Source organism: Clupea harengus, chromosome 7 (assembly GCF_900700415.2).
Source record: "Clupea harengus chromosome 7, Ch_v2.0.2, whole genome shotgun sequence".
NCBI classification, from domain to species: domain Eukaryota; kingdom Metazoa; phylum Chordata; class Actinopteri; order Clupeiformes; family Clupeidae; genus Clupea; species Clupea harengus.
This window is the reverse complement of record NC_045158.1, coordinates 27,771,535-27,791,883: the sequence shown is the minus strand read 5'-3', so window position 1 is coordinate 27,791,883 and position 20,349 is coordinate 27,771,535. Positions and strand designations below refer to the sequence as shown.

The 20,349-nt window shown below is 46.0% G+C and overlaps 3 protein-coding genes across 4 annotated transcripts in view; all 3 read right to left on the bottom strand.

Moving 5' to 3' along the window:
- ebf2 (EBF transcription factor 2) overlaps positions 1-2,827 on the bottom strand; it is a 31,501-nt gene extending 28,674 nt beyond the window's left edge. Inside the window, exon 1 of the mRNA XM_031570026.1 lies at positions 2,051-2,827. Within this exon, the coding sequence (XP_031425886.1) occupies positions 2,051-2,181 (131 nt within the window). The 5' untranslated portion in view covers positions 2,182-2,827. The remainder of the gene's footprint in view (positions 1-2,050) is intronic.
- Positions 2,828-7,944: 5,117 nt separating this feature from the next.
- On the bottom strand, positions 7,945-15,547 carry LOC105894374 (kinesin-like protein KIF27). The gene is made up of 9 exons (XM_031571014.2): positions 14,849-15,547; positions 13,748-13,939; positions 12,224-13,068; positions 11,277-11,390; positions 11,003-11,167; positions 10,494-10,726; positions 9,921-10,149; positions 9,537-9,734; positions 7,945-8,223 (listed from the first exon to the last, which is right to left on the bottom strand). Exons 1-9 carry the CDS (start codon positions 15,147-15,149, stop codon positions 7,960-7,962), a joined length of 2,541 nt encoding a protein of 846 aa, XP_031426874.1. The 5' UTR covers positions 15,150-15,547; the 3' UTR covers positions 7,945-7,959.
- Positions 15,548-15,627: 80 nt separating this feature from the next.
- On the bottom strand, positions 15,628-19,871 carry c7h9orf64 (chromosome 7 C9orf64 homolog). 2 transcript variants are annotated; one of them, XM_031571017.2, is made up of 5 exons: positions 19,749-19,871; positions 18,601-18,948; positions 16,986-17,242; positions 16,549-16,744; positions 15,628-15,943 (listed from the first exon to the last, which is right to left on the bottom strand). In XM_031571017.2, exons 2-5 carry the CDS (start codon positions 18,938-18,940, stop codon positions 15,714-15,716), a joined length of 1,023 nt encoding a protein of 340 aa, XP_031426877.1. In that variant the 5' UTR covers positions 18,941-18,948; positions 19,749-19,871; the 3' UTR covers positions 15,628-15,713. The 2 variants fall into 2 exon arrangements, with proteins under 2 accessions (XP_031426877.1, XP_031426878.1); XM_031571018.2 differs by lacking the exon at positions 19,749-19,871 and adding an exon at positions 19,354-19,539.
- Positions 19,872-20,349: the final 478 nt, after the last annotated feature.

Genomic DNA, 20,349 nt, shown 5'->3' with positions numbered 1-20,349 from the left:
GTGTGATGACTGCACATGTGGGCAGAGCCGCACAGACGACCTGGGTCGGGGTCAAAGGGCAGAGGTCGGAGGTCAGGGTTTAGGTTTTAGGGTTAGGGATGGACAATCACTGGATGAGTGCAAAATATTGTATTTAGACATGAGGTTTTGAAGTAGAGTTGGAGTAAAGTGAGAAAGAGGAGCCAGCAAGAGAGAACTTCGGTTAAATACTGATTTTTCTTTCATGAGTTAAACCTAAACAATGTCAATACACATGTTTGTTGATAAGCAGAGTAATAACGGTATAATTTATCCTCGTTTTTCTTCGTTCCGCAAAAGCCTACTATGCTTCCGATGGGAGATGCTTTTGATGTTTTCTGTTTAAAATAAGCGACGAGGAAAAAATGTCCATTGCATTATATCCTCTGATTTAAACGACTGCCTTTAGCTGTCAGCTTAACTGACAACAAATACAGTTTTTAACGTGCACTGAAAATAGTTATGTAAACTAATGGATATTGGTTAGAGTATTAAATCACAATTTGATGTTATACATTTAAAAGTTTCCGATTACAGATTTCTATATAATATTGAATACACTTAAACGAAATATTAATAATCTCAAACGAAAAAACATCGTCACAGTCTTGTGTGCATTGTAGAGTGTGACTTTTGACACCGCAAGGAGTCTCTAAAAGTGCGTATGTTCACGGAACGGGGACTGACCATCACACATGTAGTGTGTTTGTGGGAATCAGCTGCAGCCGTGAGTTCATGCTTATTAAAATAATGTAGGCCTCAGCTGCAGTGGCCCCGTGTGCAAGAGGTCAGTGAAGATCATTATTTAAGAGGTAAGTTGACAGGCCGTTCGATGATTGGAAGCAACGGTGGCCGATCCATGGTGTCCATAATAAGAAATATATAAATCGTCTAGTTTCCTGTTTGTTTGTTTTTTTTTTTCAAAATACGGGGACGTTTGATAGCCTGCTACAGTCGAAATATTTTGAAATTATTGTTTTTCCTAGATTACACCATGCTTCCGCCCAGAGAAAACTCTCATTTAAACAACGTATTGATAACATTAATTATAATGAAACTCTAATTGGAGTGTTTAATGTCCTCTTGTTAAGAATAATCTTTTTTCAATTTGATTATTATTCGATTTGATAATTATTAAATAGATCTAAATCTAAATCAGAAAAATAAAAACATTTTCAAAACGAATTTAATTGATCATGATTTCATTGGGCTACTGTATGTCTATCAATTGATTTCAATAAGCTATTAGGCTACTCTACCGCGTACTGCATACTTTTGGCACAAGTTTCTTTTTTATCAACTTCAATTTCTAATCATAGTAATTATTTATTGTTGATGTTACATCAATTGATCTATATCACGTTTGATTATATCAATTGTCACCGGCTGAAATCTTCCGTTAGAAGGCTGAAACTTTTTCTATAAGCTTCATCATCTTAATTGTGTGCGACAGTTTTTAGTGCTTTCCAGCTGATGCACTGGTAATGAAATCAAGTCTAATATGAAGCAAAGGGTTAGACCGAGCAGTTCCAAGCGGGGTCCATCAATGTCTAACTTTACAGACACGAGAAGCGTCCCGGCTCAAGTGGGGTCTCGCTGACATCGTGCCGGTTGCCTTTTATTGTTCTGCTTTGTTTGGTTTTGTTTGGGCCTTTTCAGCCGGCTCGTGACACGGCCGCCTCCTTGTCCACCCGTACAGGACTAGACGTGCTCCACCGTAGCTTAAAAGGCTAAGCGAGCGCCCCATACCTCTGACCTGTTGCTCTCTATGTACTGATAGGGGAAATTAAGGCAGCACTGTGCAACACAGCTGATAGTGAGAATTGTTACGTTTTGTATTAATTTGTTTTTCATTGTTTAGAACTCCCGTTTATGAAGAAACAAGGTAGCCGACTTTAGAAGGCAACAACACCAAAACCCACTCATGGAACCTGAACGAAATTAAGCCTAAAACAACCAAGAATGTCTACATCTTAAATTAGAGTGGCTTGTGGCTGTCAGTAAAGTGGCCACTTGTGTAAGATGTACTCACCTTTGAGAAGCAACATTTGCGTCCACCACCCCGACGTTCCTAACCCACGAGCGCACGGGATCCATCTCCTCGAGAGCTCGCTCCTTCAAACCGCTGACGTCCCTCCCCAGGTGCTCGTGCAGCCCAAACATTTAAAACCTGGCCGCAAGAGTCTTGAATAATCTTGCAGACCGGGAGATAATACTATCCGAGAAGAGTAGGCTGCCGCAAGTGACGTTTGTTGATTTGTCGTTAACTGGACGCAGCAGGGAGGTTTGCATGTGTCCGGCTCCCCTACAGTTTGGTGTTCCTCTGTGTCGGCTTCAAACGTCCCCCCAAAACGACAGAAGTAGTCATAAATGTATGCTCCTTCGAGGTGCGATCATTGTTCAACTGCAACCTTGTAGACCTTGTAGACTAACGCGTCCCTTGTTGTATGTACCGTTCACGCGGATCACCTGTGCTGCGGAAACGTACACTTACAGACGCACTCACACAACTGTCAACTTTGGCCGCCAAGCCCCTTCTCTCACTCACCGCCTCACACTCTCACTCAACCACCGCACACTCAAAACACATAAACGGGGATGGAACTGAATGATGCTCTGCCAGGCTTAAGGCGTAGTCCGAAACGTTGTCCCGTTGGCCGCGCGCCTGCTGTACAAATTGGCAGTGATGCTTTCAGAACTCGGAGCATGAATGAGGTACCCCGCGAGGGCATGCTGGGGGAGGAGCCACGATGACCATATTTGGTAGAGTGTTTGAATGGTGAATCTGATTGGTCTCATAAAGTTCACGTTGCAGAAGGTCTCAATATACATTGGGGTACATCTGGACAAAGTCGTGGTCTTACTTTAGCTGGGCAATTAAACCTCCTTCGGGATTAGCTCACCTTACGTTGCGATGGACCGTGCAATGATATATTATTTCTGTCTCTTTGTCTGCATCTCTGCGCTGGCATCCTTTCCTAATGAGAACACTACGCATACCATTGTGGAGAGTGACAGTTCATCACAGAGCGCTCAAAATCACGCGAAGGCTGTCTTATCATATCATAGCTTGCCCCAATTCCATCCCGGAGAGATTGAGTCCTGCTCGTTCGTTGTTGTTGTTTTCTAAAGGGATCTTATCTCGATAAGATCATGGGGTTTCAATGTTTTGAGATAATAATGCAAATGCAACACTGACGTGTTTTGAAAATAGTATTTTAACAGAAAGGATAAATTGTCTCGTATTTCTATGGCCATCATACATATTTAAGAGGCAATGTTGTTTGTGCGGAACTTCAAATCTGCGCCAGCATATAGGCTACAAACATTTAACCTATTTTGTAAAACTGAGTTTTCATTAATAGACTTTTGTTGCTGACAGACTGTATGAACATCAACAGGAGGGTTTTGTTTTGTACCCTATTTTGTGTGCATTCTCATTTGATATTATTGTTTTTGTAAAAAAAAAAAAAAGCAATGTTGTAACAAAAACGTCATGCTTCCTGTATTTGTAGTCTTAAAATCTTGCTTTGTGTTGACTTTGTGTTGTTTTTCCAATAAACACGAACAAATATTCCACTTGAAAAGAAGACAGGAGAGGTATAAAAATCCATTGTGAACTTTCTTTCAACCATGCCTGATATAACTTCATTATGATACGTCTAAACATTTTTGACAGGAACGGTGTTACATATTAAAGTATAAAGGAAGTTCTGACTCGCCTTTTGTTTGATACCAATAGTTTCTCAAGAGGTAGTAATGCCCTCACAAAGCTGAGCACAACTCTGGTATTATTAGTCTGCTATTAGCGAGTTTTTGGTAGTTTGTAGCAATAACAGGCTTTAAGTACAGGCCCACATATCCAGTTATTGCTGATTAACTCATCCAAGTCGTAAAAGGGATCTATTTCAAAGGCTATTTTCAGACACGAGCCTTAAGCCCTACTGAACAGGCATTGTCTGTCTAAAGCCGTGTGAATCCCCGCTGCTGAAAACTAATGTTTAAGGGACAAAGATGCTAACTTCTCCATCTGAAAATCACCGGCAAGCTTTTAGACCATGGACAGCTGTGCGCGCGAGCCGAGCAGACGGACTGAACAAAGACCCCGAATTATTTTTCCCAACTTTTTTGCATTTCCGTTTTTTCTCTCCTCTCGCGGGTGAAAAGGAGAGTTTTTTTTCTCCCCATCTTTTCTTGCCCCTGCTGGGGTTATTGTCTGCGCGAGGAGCTCAAACGCCCAAACAATGGGCGTTATCCCCTCCCTACGCGCACACACACCGCCACCCGGCCGCACCGACCATCTGCCATAGCGAGCGCGGCCGAGTCAGCTGTTCCCCCAATTACCGCCGGGGAGTCGCGGAATCCCCTGGCCGGAATCTCCGCACCATTCGCGTGCATTCCCGTCTTCTTCTCTCCCTGACCGTTTCGTTGGAGTTTTGGTTCCACCACAGATTTTCTCTTGGGCTATACTTTCAACGACGGCCCTGCATAGCACGCCATCAATCTGAAATGGCGTGACACTAAAAGCAAGGAGGTAGCGCACACAGATCACAAACCAGTTTCAGTCAAACATCCTTATTTTTTAGAGAAATATCCTGGAGCAGTTCTTCTCATCAGGCCACCATAATCTGTATTATGATTTTTGTCAATGATTTTAATCTCCTAATTCAAACATATTTTTCAGATTAGGGGAGTGTGAGGAGGAGGGTGGAGCACACAAAGCCACACTAAGAGTGACAGATGGGAGTGTGCCATATCTTCCACTTACAATTTCACAGTTTTTTCCTGCACTTTTCCTGTACGCTAAAATACACACAGCCTCCCAACTAAGTCCACCAGCGCCTTGCTTCACACTGATATTGTTACTACAGGGTGAAATGGCTGGGCATGTGTGTGTGCAGAGGGGTGAAGTAGGCTGCATTCAGAGGAGATTGAATGGAGTGTGTTTGAAGACCCTTGTGCTAAGAGCTAAGCTGGGGGCACACACACACACACACACACACACACACACACACACACACACCACTGTGAAAAGAGCATCTTTCTCCACACACAGGGTCGTGGCACCAGCTGCACTTGTGAAGTTAAATGGATTCTTATTGGTATTATCATTAGGCCCATTTCTTCACTGACTTTTCTTTAGTCAGACTACGAGCAATTAACTGGAACTGCTCTTTACATTGCAGTGATCCCATAGGCCTTCTTGAAAACACTGAAATAAAACAATAAAACTTCCAAGTCACTCAAAATGTGTACAGAGGATCTGAAACCTTACTCATCTAACCCCAGAGTGAAGGCAAACAAACCAACCACACCAATCATTAAATCAATCCTTATATCATGGACCTTTGTGCAAAAGTGGAATACGTGTGAATGGTGTGTGTGTGTGTGTGTGGGGGGGGGGGGGTCTGACGTCTGACTCAGCTCCTCCAGAGCCCGAAAATGCTATTGTGCACCAGGCATCAAACTTATTAGCAAGGTCATGAGCCAGCTGGCGGAACAGCTCCCTCTCTTTGACACACTCATACATACACACACACAGAGAGACAGACATACAGACAGACAGACAGAGAGAGAGAGAGTCAAATTGTAGACGGTTGAAATGAACTGGAAACACACCTCTTGACAGTCCCTGCTTGGCCATCCATCCTGTCTTTCACACACACACATTAATGTTTATGATTCGTCTTTGGGAGGAGAATGTCTTCATTTCTGGTCATATGGTAGTGTTCTTGTCAGAGACTTACTGAAGGCAACTTTGAGGGGATGTGGTGCATGATGAAATAGTTGCCTCTTGCCCAGGGAATGGACCTCTCTACACTACGTCAACAATTTCATAACATTTTGTAGAATTCTGCCACTGTGGGATCTGAGCATCTCTGTTGAAGGAATAAGTCTAAACATCTTTTAGAAATTGCAAAAGTTTGAACTAGAGACAAACGGTTTATTAACTGTTTGTTGACACACTGTGACAGCTTCATGACAGCCTCCATACGCATTATCATTTCAACTCCGCGGTTTATGCATTTGAATACAGAGAAAAGTGATGCCACGCGTGATAGGCATTTTTCCAAAAACATAAGCATCTCTGTTGGTCGGTCGCGTCTGCTGTCTTGACAGCAAGTGACTTCAACCCCTAATCCATTCCACCCACTCGCGGACGACGTGGTCGCGCGCGCATACACGACGCATTCATTTAATGGAAGCCCGCCGGCGGTGGAACCGAATTAGGGGTCCGTCTCGTACAAATGGAGGGCCTTTCATTTGTGTTCCACCTGGTGCGCACAGTGACAGCAGGAGGAGGTGCCGTGGCGCGTTGACTGCTCCGCAAAACAATGGAGTACGCTGGGCCGCACGCCCCTACTCATCCATCTCCCGCTCCCATGGGGGACGTGCAGCAGCGTGGGGACTCACCCCCCCCTCCTTCCCCAGAACAGGAGGACGATGCCTCTCCGCTCAGTGTATTGATCGCACATTTATTTGTTTACCTAATAATAAGTTAAGTGCGAACCGGGGGCGCGTGAGTTCAAAGGGCAGCGGTGTGTGTGTGCGGCGGCTGCACGACGACGCGGCAAACTGCTCAGAGGATCTTTCACGAAACAACAGCAGGTTCGATAAACTCCTTCAACTCAATGGCAAGAACTTTTAACGCAGTCACGTTTTTGAGGTTTAGGTCAGTGCATGCGCAACCTTCAGAAAAAGGTGCGCGTCTTCGCATATGGACCACATAGGTGTCCCATTTTCAATTCGAATGCACCTGTGTGGGAAAAATAAATCTTAGTCTTTTCAGCTGTGTAATCACCATACGCTTTAAACCTCTGTGTGGGATATAATGACGTAGTCTTGGTTTGCATATAGGCTAGAGAAATGATTCTTGGTTAAAGTAGACTCAGGGCGCACGTCACATTACCGCATGATATATCGCAGTGCAATAGCGAATGTGTCTTGTGCGCCACCCTCAGGACAAAAGATACTATTCCCATCTCTGCTACGAATTGTGCCTGGATTTTCAAGGAGCGTGTAAAAACGGGTTTGGTCGAACACACACTGCTCAAGGAATACAAGCATGTGTGCTCTGTTGACGAACTAAACGTTTATTTTAATATTTTTTTAATCAAATTTAAACCAATTTTCTTTCCGTTCATCAACAGCGTGATAGCTGGGTAGTGTCGAGTTGGTATTTGCCAATTCGATTACTGGTTATTTTTAAGACGTTTCATATGTACGACTTTTCAGACAAAATAATATGTGACGTATTTGTAAACGGTAACGATAAACGGTAAACGGAGTAATATTTGTGAACACAACGTGTGAGCGAGGCCTGTTGTTTGTCATGGTAACGTTCGTTAGGCTGATCTTATCATATATGACACGCATCAGAGAGTCAGAGCACACGTCAGACTTCCCCGTCTCCTGGGGGTCATGCGTTTGACCTGCTGTCCTAAGGGATCACCCTCAAACACAGTCACTTAACAAACAGGTGACTTTTCAACGCTGAGTATATCTTACAGAACGGCAAGACAACCATTTGTGTACTGCACTAAAGCTAAAATAAACACATTAAGTATTAAAAATGCTCTTGTATTCAATATTATTATCACACAATACACCAGATTAGAATTAGAAAAAAATATATATATATTATTTAACTGAATGAATCATAAAAATTTACAAAAAACACACAATAGATAAAACCACAGGAGTACAGGAGAAATGCTCAGCTGACAGCTCACTTAGAAATGAGTTGAGAAAGCATACTGAGGGCTGATCATGCGTTCAGTGAGTGGTGAGGGTCGTCGTGGTGACTGGGATCTGAGCAGACACAAGTAAGTTTGATTCAGTGTTCATCTGGATGTAATGATTAGGGACAACAAGATGCAGAGAAGTGCAGATCGAGTGCTTGTGTTTACGGCGGGGCGGGGCGGGGCGGGGCGCTTCACGTCAGTCGGGCGCCCCTCCCTGGCTGTGGCCTCCATCCCCGCTGCCTCTGGTGCACGAGGCCCTGCTGGAGGGGGGCGAGGGGGCGTCCTGCACCAGGTCCTTGAGCCTCCGCCGAAGCTCGCGGCTGCTGCTCCTGTAGAAGAACACCTCCTTCTCCAGCTGCTGGAGCCTCCTGGAGCTCTGCTCTCGCTCCACGGACAGGAGCTCCTCCAGCTCACACACACGCCTCTGCTGTGACGCGCAGCTCTCCCGCAGACACACCGCCTGACCCAGAGAGGGGGAGAGGGGGGGAAATCAGCCCTGCCATAGGTGTGCTCATATCCCACCACTGAGGGACCTCTAAAAGCTGTTGTGAGCAGTGACAGGGTATCACACGTTCTCCACCAAGCTGGTTGGAACTAAGGTATGTTGGAACTAAGGTATGTTGGAACTAAGGTACTGTATGCTGGAACTAAGGTATGCTGGAACTAAGGTACTGTATGCTGGAACTAAGGTACTGTATGCTGGAACTAAGGTATGTTGGGACTAAGGTATGTTGGGACTAAGGTATGTTGGAGCTAAGTTATGTTGGGACTAAGGTATGCTGGAACTAAGGTATGTTGGAACTAAGGTACTGTATGTTGGAACTAAGGTACTGTATGTTGGAACTAAGGTATGTTGGAACTAAGGTACTGTATGTTGGAACTAAGGTACTGTATGTTGGAACTAAGGTATGTTGGAACTAAGGTATGTTGGGACTCAGGTATGTTGGAACTAAAGTACTGTATGTTGGAACTAAAGTACTGTATGTTGGAACTAAGGTACTGTATGTTGGAACTAAGGTACTGTATGTTGGAACTAAGGTATGTTGGAACTAAGGTACTGTATGTTGGAACTAAGGTACTGTATGTTGGAACTAAGGTATGTTGGAACTAAGGTACTGTATGTTGGAACTAAGGTACTGTATGTTGGGACTAAGGTATGTTGGGACTAAGGTATGTTGGAGCTAAGTTATGTTGGGACTAAGGTATGCTGGAACTAAGGTATGTTGGAACTAAGGTACTGTATGTTGGAACTAAGGTACTGTATGTTGGGACTAAGGTATGTTGGAACTAAGGTATGTTGGAACTAAGGTATGTTGGAACTAAGGTACTGTATGTTGGGACTAAGGTATGTTGGAACTAAGGTACTGTATGTTGGAACTAAGGTACTGTATGTTGGGACTAAGGTATGTTGGAACTAAGGTATGTTGGAACTAAGGTACTGTATGTTGGGACTAAAGTATGTTGGAACTAAGGTACTGTATGTTGGAACTAAGGTATGTTGGAACTAAGGTACTGTATGTTGGGACTAAAGTATGTTGGAACTAAGGTACTGTATGTTGGGACTCAGGTACTGTATGTTGGGACTAAGGTATGTTGGAACTAAGGTATGTTGGAACTAAGGTACTGTATGTTGGGACTAAAGTATGTTGGAACTAAGGTACTGTATGTTGGAACTAAGGTATGTTGGAACTAAGGTACTGTATGTTGGAACTAAGGTATGTTGGAACTAAGGTATGTTGGGACTCAGGCGTGGCACATGAGGGGCTAACTGACCTTGCTGAAGTACACATGGAAGAGAGCTTCTGCCTCCTGCAGAGAGAGCTCCTTCAGGACTCTCAGACTACCTACAGCAGTAGAGCTCTCGCTGAGCTGCCTCCCTGTGGCCCCCTGCTGGTCTGGATGACGACGCAGGCCAATCACAGCGTCCACAGCCTCTATGGTCTCCTCGAGCTGGTGGAGAGCGCGGTCGTCCTGTCACAAACACACACACCACACACACCACACACACCACACCACACACCACACAATCACATACGTCACCCCTGTGCCAAAGACCTCTTTTCTCTACCCTTTGTGAAAACTGACCTATGTGTGTGTTCTCATGTTTGTATGCAGTGTACGTTCCCACCCTCATCACGCGTGTTCTCCCTCACTCACTTGTTCTGTGTGTGTGTTCCCTTCAGTCAGCCGGCCGCTCAGATCGTCTCTTCTCTTCTCCAAAAGTGCCTTGTTCATCAGGAGCTCGCTGACCAGAACAGACTGGCCGTCACACACTCTGGCCTGCCCCTCACACACACGCCGCAGCCCAGACGTGCCCTGGGGGTCAGGGGTCGATGTGTTCGCGTCTGTGGCGTGTTTGCGAGTGAAGGTGCGGTTCAACAGAGATCTGTTTGAGATTCAGTTAGTGCAGTTCAGTTAGGTATGTTAGGGAAGAATGGAACACAGGGAAAGATGGAACACAGGGAAATATGGAACACAGAGAAAGATGGAACACAGGGAAATATGGAACACAGGGAAATATGGAACACAGGGAAGGGTGGAACACAGGGAAGGATGGAACACTGGGAAAGATGAAACACAGGGAAAGATGGAACACAGGGAAGGATGGAACACAGGGAAAGATGGAACACAGGGAGAAATGAAACACAGGGAAGGGTGGAACACAGGGAAAGATGGAACACAGGGAAAGATGGTTGGGGCAGGAACAGGACTGAAGCCCATGGTGAGTACCTGACAGTCCTCTTCTTGTCCTTCTTCTCTGGCTCTTCTCTCTCCTGGCTCTCTCTGCCTCTCGTTCCGCTCTTCTCTGGCTCTTCTCTCTCCTGGCTCTCTCTGCCTCTCGTTCCGCTGGGCAGCCGCAGCACCTGCTCCTGCTCCTCCAGCTGGGCCAGCAGCAGCTGGTTACTGGTCTTCATCGTGGCCGACAACCTCTCCAAGCTGAGGTCACAGGGACTGCTGTACGCCTGCAAACATAGCATTGGCACACAATCACAGTCTTATATACGCACGCACACACACACACACACACACACACACACACACACACACACACACACACACACACATCAAACGTGTATACATTCTCACTTTCACACAGACTCTCACTTTCATACAACACTAAGATACACAAACGCTCTAACAACCTTACTGAGGGAGCTACACATTCTGTTTCACACACATGCACACACACAAGAACACATTTATACACGAGCACCTTGACCTCCACATCCAAAAGATACCTTTCTGCTGCCTGCAGAGCCACAGCGGACAGGCTGTCTGGTCAGATGAGCTGGCCGCTGATTGGTCAGAGGGCTGCTCTGGATTCTCTGGCCACCAGTGTCAGAGGCTCGAAGGTCACGCTTCAGCCAATCAGCAAGCAGCTTCTGCTCCACAAGGAGCTCGCCCTACATAAATAATGAGCCATGATGTGTCACCACACAGCAATCTCCTCACTTGTTTATTTGTTTGTCTTGTTTGTTTGTTTGTTTGTTGTTGTTGTTGTTTCTCTCTCACCTGAAGACGACAGTGCTGTTTCAGGTCCTGTAGTGATTGCACATCTGCAGAAGCATCCTGTGTCAGCGCAACATCTGTCTCCGCACCTCCTGCTGTGTCTGCTGGCGTCCGAGACTACACAAATGGATAAACACAAGATTAGGTAACGCGCAACACGGGCAACACGGCCTACTGCACGACAGACTGCACGGCTTGAGCGAGAGACTGGATGAAGTTACTAAAGATAACGGCAATCAGGCAGAAAGACAGACCTGCACACACACACACACACACACACACACACACACACACACACACTAACCTGATGGACAGACAGACCTGCACACACTAACCAGGCACACACTAACCTGATGGACAGACAGACAGACCTGCACACACACACACACACACACACACACACACACACACACACACACACACACACACACACACACACACACACACACACACACACACACACACACACACACACACACTAACCTGATGGACAGACAGACCAGCACACACTAACCAGGCACACACTAACCTGATGGACAGACAGACAGACCTGCACACACACACACACACACACACACACACACACACACACACACACACACACACACACACACACACACACACACACACACTAACCTGATGGACAGACAGACAGACCTGCACACACACACACACACACTAACCTGATGGACAGACAGACAGACCTGCACACACACACACACACACACACTAACCTGATGGACAGACAGACAGACCTGCACACACACACACACACACACACACACTAACCTGATGGACAGACAGACCTGCACACATCCAGGCACACACTAACCTGATGGACAGACAGAGCTGCACACACACACACACACACACACACACACACACACACACACACACACTAACCTGATGGACAGACAGACAGACCTGCACACACCCAGACACACACTAACCTGATGGACGCCGTAGGTCTCACACAGACTGCGGTCTGGGCCTTGAGAGGGGCTCAGCGTCTCCTTGTAGGCATCTAACCACGCGCTCAGTCTCTGCTGTAGGGAGGGAGTGAGGAGGGAGTCCAGGAGGTCCTCCAGGAGATGGGCGGCGTGGTGCACGAGGGGGCCGTGTGTGTGTGCCACAAGCGGGGTGTGTGTGCGTGTGGGCACGCCTCTCGGGTCTGTGCATGAAGATTTGTCTTGAGCACGTGCAGCTAGCATCAGACAGCTGACCGTGTCAGTCAGACTAGACTGGGCGGGGCTAACACACACCAATAGAAGGGTGTGGGCGGAGCCAGATAGGGAGTTCTGCAGCAATCTCATCAGCGGTGAGTGTGTGTGTGTGTGTGCGGAGGTGCAATGGATTGATGGATATGCAGCGTATCGATGACCGGTTGGTGAGTCTGAACCTGAATCTAACCGTGTGAGGGGAGTGCATGGCGTGTGCGCGCGGCTAGGCGGGGCGCGGGAGGGGTGTGTGTGACTCCGCGGGGTGGCGTGGGGGAGTGTGTCCCGCTGAATCATGTCGGCTAGAGTCCTGAGCTCTGTGCCGATCTGGAGGGAGCGTTTGAATCTGGGGGTGCCGGCGTTCACCAGTCCGGAATCACGCTCCCAGCCGGCCAGGTCCACCAGCAATAGTGTGGAGAGCAACGCATCCTGGGAACTGCTGTCTAAGCGCCGCCTGAGCCGCAGCCAAAAGAGTGTGTGTGAGGACGAGCGCTGGTGGTTCACGTCAGACACACACTCCAGGACGTGTCGCAGATCTTCCAGGGAACTCAGTGGGATCTCCACAGCTCCTTCCACCCCTGAAGACACACAGGGAAACACAGACAGTTACACACACAGTGCTGAGATCCACACGTCATACGGCCATATATTACCCAGACAACTTTATAATGGTGCTACGCCATCTAACCATACCTCTGAATACTATGCATTTCAGCATTGATAACATTACAATAGAACACTCGATGACTTTTGATATGAGCATATGTTGAAATAAACATACACTGGCACACAGCCTAGCTACTGCTGAGAGGCATGGTAAGATGGCACAGGTAAGATGGCACAGGTAAGATGGCACGGGTAAGATGGCACAGGTAAGATGACACAGGTAAGATGGCACAGGTGAAAAAGTGCACAGGTAAGATGGCACAGGTGAAAAAGTGCACAGGTAAGATGGCACAGGTAAGATGACACGGGTAAGATGACAGGTAAGATGGCACAGGTAAGATGACACGGGTAAGATGACACAGGTGAAAAAGTGCACAGGTAAGATGGCAGGGGTAAGATGGCACGGGTGAGATGACACAGGTAAGATGGCACAGGTAAGATGGCACAGGTAAGATGGCACGGGTAAGATGACACAGGTAAGAGACCACTCAGAACACAGCAATGAGGAGGAGGAGGTCAGACAGCAGAGATGAGACAACACTGTCAAAGGTGCGACAACACTGGTGATGGCATCAATGGGTGAGACATTACCAGTTCTACCATTCCGATCCTCCATGATGCGTAGATTTAATTGTGTATCATCCGATCCCAGTAAGTCTCGTAGCTCATCTCCACATAGTGCAACGCAGCACACACTCAGGATGAGGTGTGTGTGCTCTTGGGCAGTCATCTGAAACACATCTTCACACACACGCCACAGTACTCCTCTGTCACCCTCAGAATCTGGAGGAGAACCAAACAAAATACACACAAAAGGTCAGAATCTGCAGATGAAGCACTTATGGGACAATGGTTGGAGTTGTTTGCATTATTAATTTTGTATCAGTCACTACTCAGTGTAGAACCTAACCCTGAACCTGATTATCTGCTAGGGTTGAGACAATAGATAATAATAATAATAATAATAATAATTCATTTTATTTGTAATGCACTCTTCATTCAGAAGAATCTCAGAGTGCCAATAATCTAAAGATGAATTCAATGGTGGATGTGGATGTTGGCTTGTTACCTGCCAATAATAATGTATTTCACCGAGAGGGTATTCCCAGTACGTGCTTTAGTGACAGACCTGGGTAGGTTAACTTAGAGCAAGTGGTAAACCTCCTAATAGAAGAGCCCTATGGCTTCGTTCTCATAGCAGTCAAAGCCATGGGACCCTTACGAGGTTTACCACTTACTCTGAGTTAACTTACCCAAGTTTGTCACTGACCCATATACTTGGAATAGCCCCCCTGGTCCTGCTTTAAGTAAAGTTTGTTTTGGTGATAAAGATATGGCTTGTTTACATCAACCACTAGGTACTTCAGCTCCAAATGCTAATTTCTACATGCTCTCCTAAAATCAAAAGTCAAACTGTGGGACTGCATTTCGGCACAGTTCACCAAGAATCTACCAAATATGGAAACTCAACTATGAAAGACGTAATTGATACAGAATTACATCAGTTTCTTTAGCAAACAAAATACAGAGAAATTAACCATTATTCACGTTATATCGTAAGCTATGCTCTAAACACACTCTAAACCAAATGGCATAATAAATAATTAACTATAGATTTTCTGTCATTTAATATAAATTATTTAGAATCACAGTCTGTCGGGCACTTAACCATAAGTAACGGTTGAGACTTACCACTGTGTCGCCCGCTTATTAGAGTGTAGGTCTTGCCTGACCCAGACTGTCCGTAAGCGAGGACCATGACATCTACGCCGGCGAAAAAAGACGCTACCAGAGGCTTAATACTGGAACAGTACAGACTCTCCTGTGACACTGTGGGGCCATAGGCGAAATCGCAGGGGAAGGCATGCCCGCCCGCCAGTATAACCTGACCGGAGTCTGCTTCAACATGTGCACAAATCTCCCGGTTCTGGCGGAGTTCTGCAGGAAGCAGTGGTCTTACGCGCACTGCGACCCGCATCACCTTTTCCATCATATCAGAGATTCACTCACTCCTAATAACGTAAGCATTAGAAACCTAACATTATGCCCATGACAGCTGCAGTTCAGTTACCGTTATTTTGCTGTCCGGTTAGCAAACATGCTAGCATAGCAAGCTAGTTAACGAACTACAACAGAAGTAAACACAATGTGATCACATCTGATAGCTTTATATTCGATATTGTTCTTCTTTAATAAATGTTGTCCTTACAAGTAAACCTCTAGAATAAACTATCAAGCGATGACTTAAGCGAACAACCTGCATTGGGTTGGAATAGGACGCCTTCTGGCCCCTCTGCTTGCTTGGTTTGTGTGTCTGTATGTTGCCAAGCAACAACTGCCATCTGTTAAACTGAGGAGAGTGGGCCGCGCCTTCCAAGTGGAACCTCTTCAGAAAAATCTTCAGCGCCTCCATCCGACAAGGAGGAATCCTGCCATTACTTCTGAGTTAATACAACCAATTTGACACGGAATAAACATCTGTTTTGTTTATTTATTCAACTACCGTACAAAAGAGGCTCTACGTTATTTAAATGCGCAAACCCCAACTGAAACCATGTTAGTAGTAGATGCAGCGTGTGTGGTGGATGGGGATATGGGCCATCTCCTTATGATGATCCTTTGCATAAGGCCACAGGAAAAAGTCAATGAGGGCAGAGTTGATGTGGCACACCTCTCCATCACGCTGAGACACCAAACGCAACAAGTGCTCCCTAATCTGCTCCACAGCGTCAATGGAACACCCACGGATCTCCACCTCTCTTCTGTCACCAGAGCTCAGCAACTCACCTGTGAAATACCAATGCACACACACACGCACGCACACACACACACACACACACACACACACACACACACAAAATCTGACCCAAGTAAAGTACCCTCAGATGTATGTGGCTCTCACAGAGGCTAAGACACTCTCATTTACACTCAGTGGCATACCCAAGGTATAGCAGGCATGACCTGTGCCCTGGGCACCACCTGAAGGGGTAAGCCACTGAGCAGTCACACTGAGCAGTCACACGAGCCGTCCTCGAATAGTGAAAAAAAAGAAAATCTTCAGATGTATTTCTTTATCACACTTGGACTCAAACGACTGAGGTCGTATCCTTGAGAGCAAAAGAGGTTTTCTAATATCAGGTATTACTTGGCTGCATGGGTGTTGTTAGACCTAGGCGTTTGGTGATATTTGGGTCATGTATTGTTGAGCTAATATCATGGTAAAGTGACCTAAGAGATGGGTGTCAAGATGTTCGGACAGGGACGCAATTACAGTGCGTGCCATAGGTGCTATTTTTCATAGATATGGGCCTGTTGACACTTGGTAATGCAAAGACACACACAGAAATACACTTGAACATTGTGGATTGACTTTAAATGAACTGAATGCTGACCCTTCTTGAGAGCGTCCATTAACTCATCGGAATACCGTAGCGCCCCCAAGTGGACAAGTGCCTGCGGTACTCTGTAGTCAGCGAACATCGTCAGCTGATCCATGTCTGAAAGACTGCCCTGCCCGCCGGCCTCCAGTACACAGCACACTTCAGCCACCAGGATCTGAGCTCTCTTGTAGAGAGCCACCCTCCTGCCCTGCAAACACAAACATTAGACTCCCCTTATAAAACTTATGAATCAAAGAGCGTCCAGGCATATCTGTGCCTATGAATGCATTAAAGTGTGACTGTGTTGGACATTTGTATAAGGGCAGGTTGATATGTGTGCACAGACGTCGTGTGTGCATCTCTGCATGGGGATGGATCCATATGCCCATATACTCTAATTTTGTGTGTGTGTGTGTGTGTGTGTGTGTGTGTGTTTTGCCACGTGAGACCTCAAAGATGGCTTCGTCCCGGTAGGAGGGCAGGATCTCCACAATGCGCTGCACCATCTTGAGTGCGTTGTTGTTGCAGGGTTCCAGGAAGCAGCGAAACGACCCAGAGTGTGCTAGCAACGCGCGGCCGACGTCCGTCAAGACCTTGTGGCGCTCACTGAGCATGGGCATGGGCACCTCGCTGTCTGAGCGCAGAACCCTGCCCAGGTCCTCCAGACTCATCTTGGAGAAATACGCAGGGTCTGTGATGGCCACACCTGCAGAGACACACAACGCCGTGACATATGAGCACATCACACACACACACACACAGGGGCGTGCAAAAGTATTCAACCCCCCCTGAGAGTCATCCCCACTTATGCTCTAGTATATTTCCAAAGGCCATGAAAGTTATTTGTCTGCTAAGAATAAAATATAAATACATTAAAAAAATATATATATAGGACCTGCATAAGTATTCAAATCCCTCTGCATTTGAGTTCCAGATGAAATGATAAATTCTCTATATCTGCCTCTCTCTCTCTCCACCTCTCTCTCTCTCTCTTCTCCACCTCTCTCTCTCTCTCTCTCTCTTTTCTCCACCTCTCTCTCCCTCTCTCTAACTCAGTATTTATATACAGTATATATTTCCCAAATACTACAGAGGCCCTTTGGGTATTAAAATGTTACCTGCCAGTGGGACAATTATCCAAAGCACAAGGCTAAAGCAAAAGTGGAGGGGCTAAAGAATGGCTAGAATGGCTCAGTCAAAGCCCTGATCACAATGCAGGACCACTATCCCATCAACCTAGATGATCTATATACATTCCACCAAGAAGAATGGGGGGAGAACACAGCAGAATGATGTCCAAAGGTTCTCTACCAAGTATTGATGTATAGGGGTTGAATACTTATGCATACAGAATATTTTATTTACCCTTTAGAAATATACCGTAGCATAAGTGTTCATAATGAAAATACTGATTGGGAAAATATGTGCGACTATCTTTTCTAAACCAGAAAATTACTTCCAGGGAGGTTGAAATGGGGCGACAGTGGTACAGGAGGTAGAGAAGTCGTTTAGTAATCAGAAGGTTGCTAGTTCGATTCCCTGTCGAAGCGTCCTTGAGCAAGACACTGAACCCCTAATTGCTCCTGATGTGCAGTGTGCCATCAGTGTAAATGTAAAATGTGTATACATTGTAAGTCGCTTTGGATAAAAGCGTCTGCTAAATGACTAAATGTAAATGTAAATGTAAATGAATAGTTTTGTGAGCTACTGTACATGCTTCTGTACACTTTAACTGTTCAGAATGTGAGGATCTGAGTGTCCTTGCATGACTCTCGGTATGTGTTTGTGTGTGTGTGTGTGTGTGTGTGAAAGAAAGAGAGAGAAAATGAATGATACACAATGCCACAAAGTCACACACAGACACACACACACACACACACACAGAGAGAGAGAGAACCCCTTCCACTCCCCGCTTCTTGTTTCCTGTCATTCGTGTGTGTGTGTGTGTATGTATGTATGTGTGTGTGTATGTGTGAGAGGAACCTGGGCAACAGAACAGCTTGACTTCACATCCCCCGGCTTCAGAGACTGTGTGAAAGGTGAAAGGTCATAGGTCACTCTCACCCTCATCCAGTGCTCTGGTGATGGCTGCGCACAGGGCCATGTAGCCAGTGTAGTTCTTCCCCCGGCATATGACCTCACACTGCTCGTTTGGGTCGTCGGGCCAGAAGGAGAAGTTCATGGTGTCCACCACCAGCAGCCAGTCGAGTGCGGCATCACCGCCGGGCGCCGGGGCCAATGGGTTCATGAGGCTCCACCCCCGCGCGGTGAGAACCTCGCTGTGTCTGAGGCCGTACAGCAGCTCTGCCACTTGGCCCACACCCTCCTCGCACACATGGACGTCACGACTCCGCTCCGACACAAACCGGCCGGTCTCCCGTGGCCATAGAGGCTCTTCCGCCATCACGACACCTACACACACACACACACACACACGCACGCACGCACGCACACATTAAACATAGCTACAATTAGAATCACTAAGGTTACCACATGAAACAACAGATGATCTTTTCTACAGCACACAAGGCAATGACTGGTACCCTCATCAGGACAAATAGAACAAGTAGTTGATACAGTGACTACAGCTTTTACAAAGCAACCATTGTTAATTCCATTGTATTGCAACATATGAACACAGGACACATAAAGGAGCTGCTCTTAGTAGACTCGTCACCCCAAAAAAAACAGGAGCGTGAGCAAGGAAGACAATATGACAGTATGTATTTACAGTGCTGTGCGTGAGCTTGATATTAGGTTTGTTAAAGGGATACTTCATGTAATCGCCTAGACGGTCAGAATTGGGCACAGCCATACTTCCAATATTTTTCGCAAGTGTGTGAGTAGCCTTCTTGTGGCTGTCTGTCTGAACCTCGCGGTTGGCGCGTGAGGAGTAGAATAGAGCACCGTGCCACCCAGGCGTTTGTTACCCAGCTGTGAAACTTTAAATTGTATAGGATCTTCCGCCGATTTGGCTAGCAAATCTCAATGTCAGCACAAAATAGCACAAACACGGACGTTAGTAGCGACAGCAGAGCTAGAGATAACTTCAAGCTGAACTTTGGTCTCATCTCATTCTCGCATGTGTAATGTGTATCCGCAAGTGAGTGCGTAAAATTTAAATTGAAACCCATAAACAAAACTCTGCAAGAGCGTCCTAGTTTTTAAATTTTGTGTTTACAAATTCTCAGATGAAATGTGACGTTACGTACCGACAGCAAAACACTGTGACAATCTGCAAAGTAGAGACGAGATGGAATTGTAAACGGAAGGTAACGCAGTGCTGCACCGCCGTGACGCCGTGTTTCACCAATCACTTGTCTGTGGTGTAAAGGTCTCCGCCCATATAAAACGCGGATTATGTTTGATGTAGTTCCCATCGCCACCGTGAGGTGGAGTAGTTTGATCATTTTTGGAAATTCTCACGTGGATAATGGTTTCAGCCATTAAGGTGGTGGACCTTCTAGTCAATTTCAGCCATTTTACTCTATTTACTTACATCTTTCAGGGCCTAAAGATCCTTCAGTCTGATACAAAGTCTGTCATTTTAGTCAGAGATGAATAGGTGTCAAACAAATGATTTCATCCCTGTTCTGGAGAAAATTGTTTTCAAGATATATTTAGTTATAAATACATTAAGGTCTGAGGACTAAGGTATCTTTATACAGAGGATTGGACACGGTAAGAATATGTGAAAGTCATGGAAGTGTGTCAAGCATATTTGTGAAAGCATAAGGATGTACACCCATACAGTGTGTGTGCCCATATTGATTTATATCTCAAATGTGTACATGTGAAAGTGTGTGTAGCCAA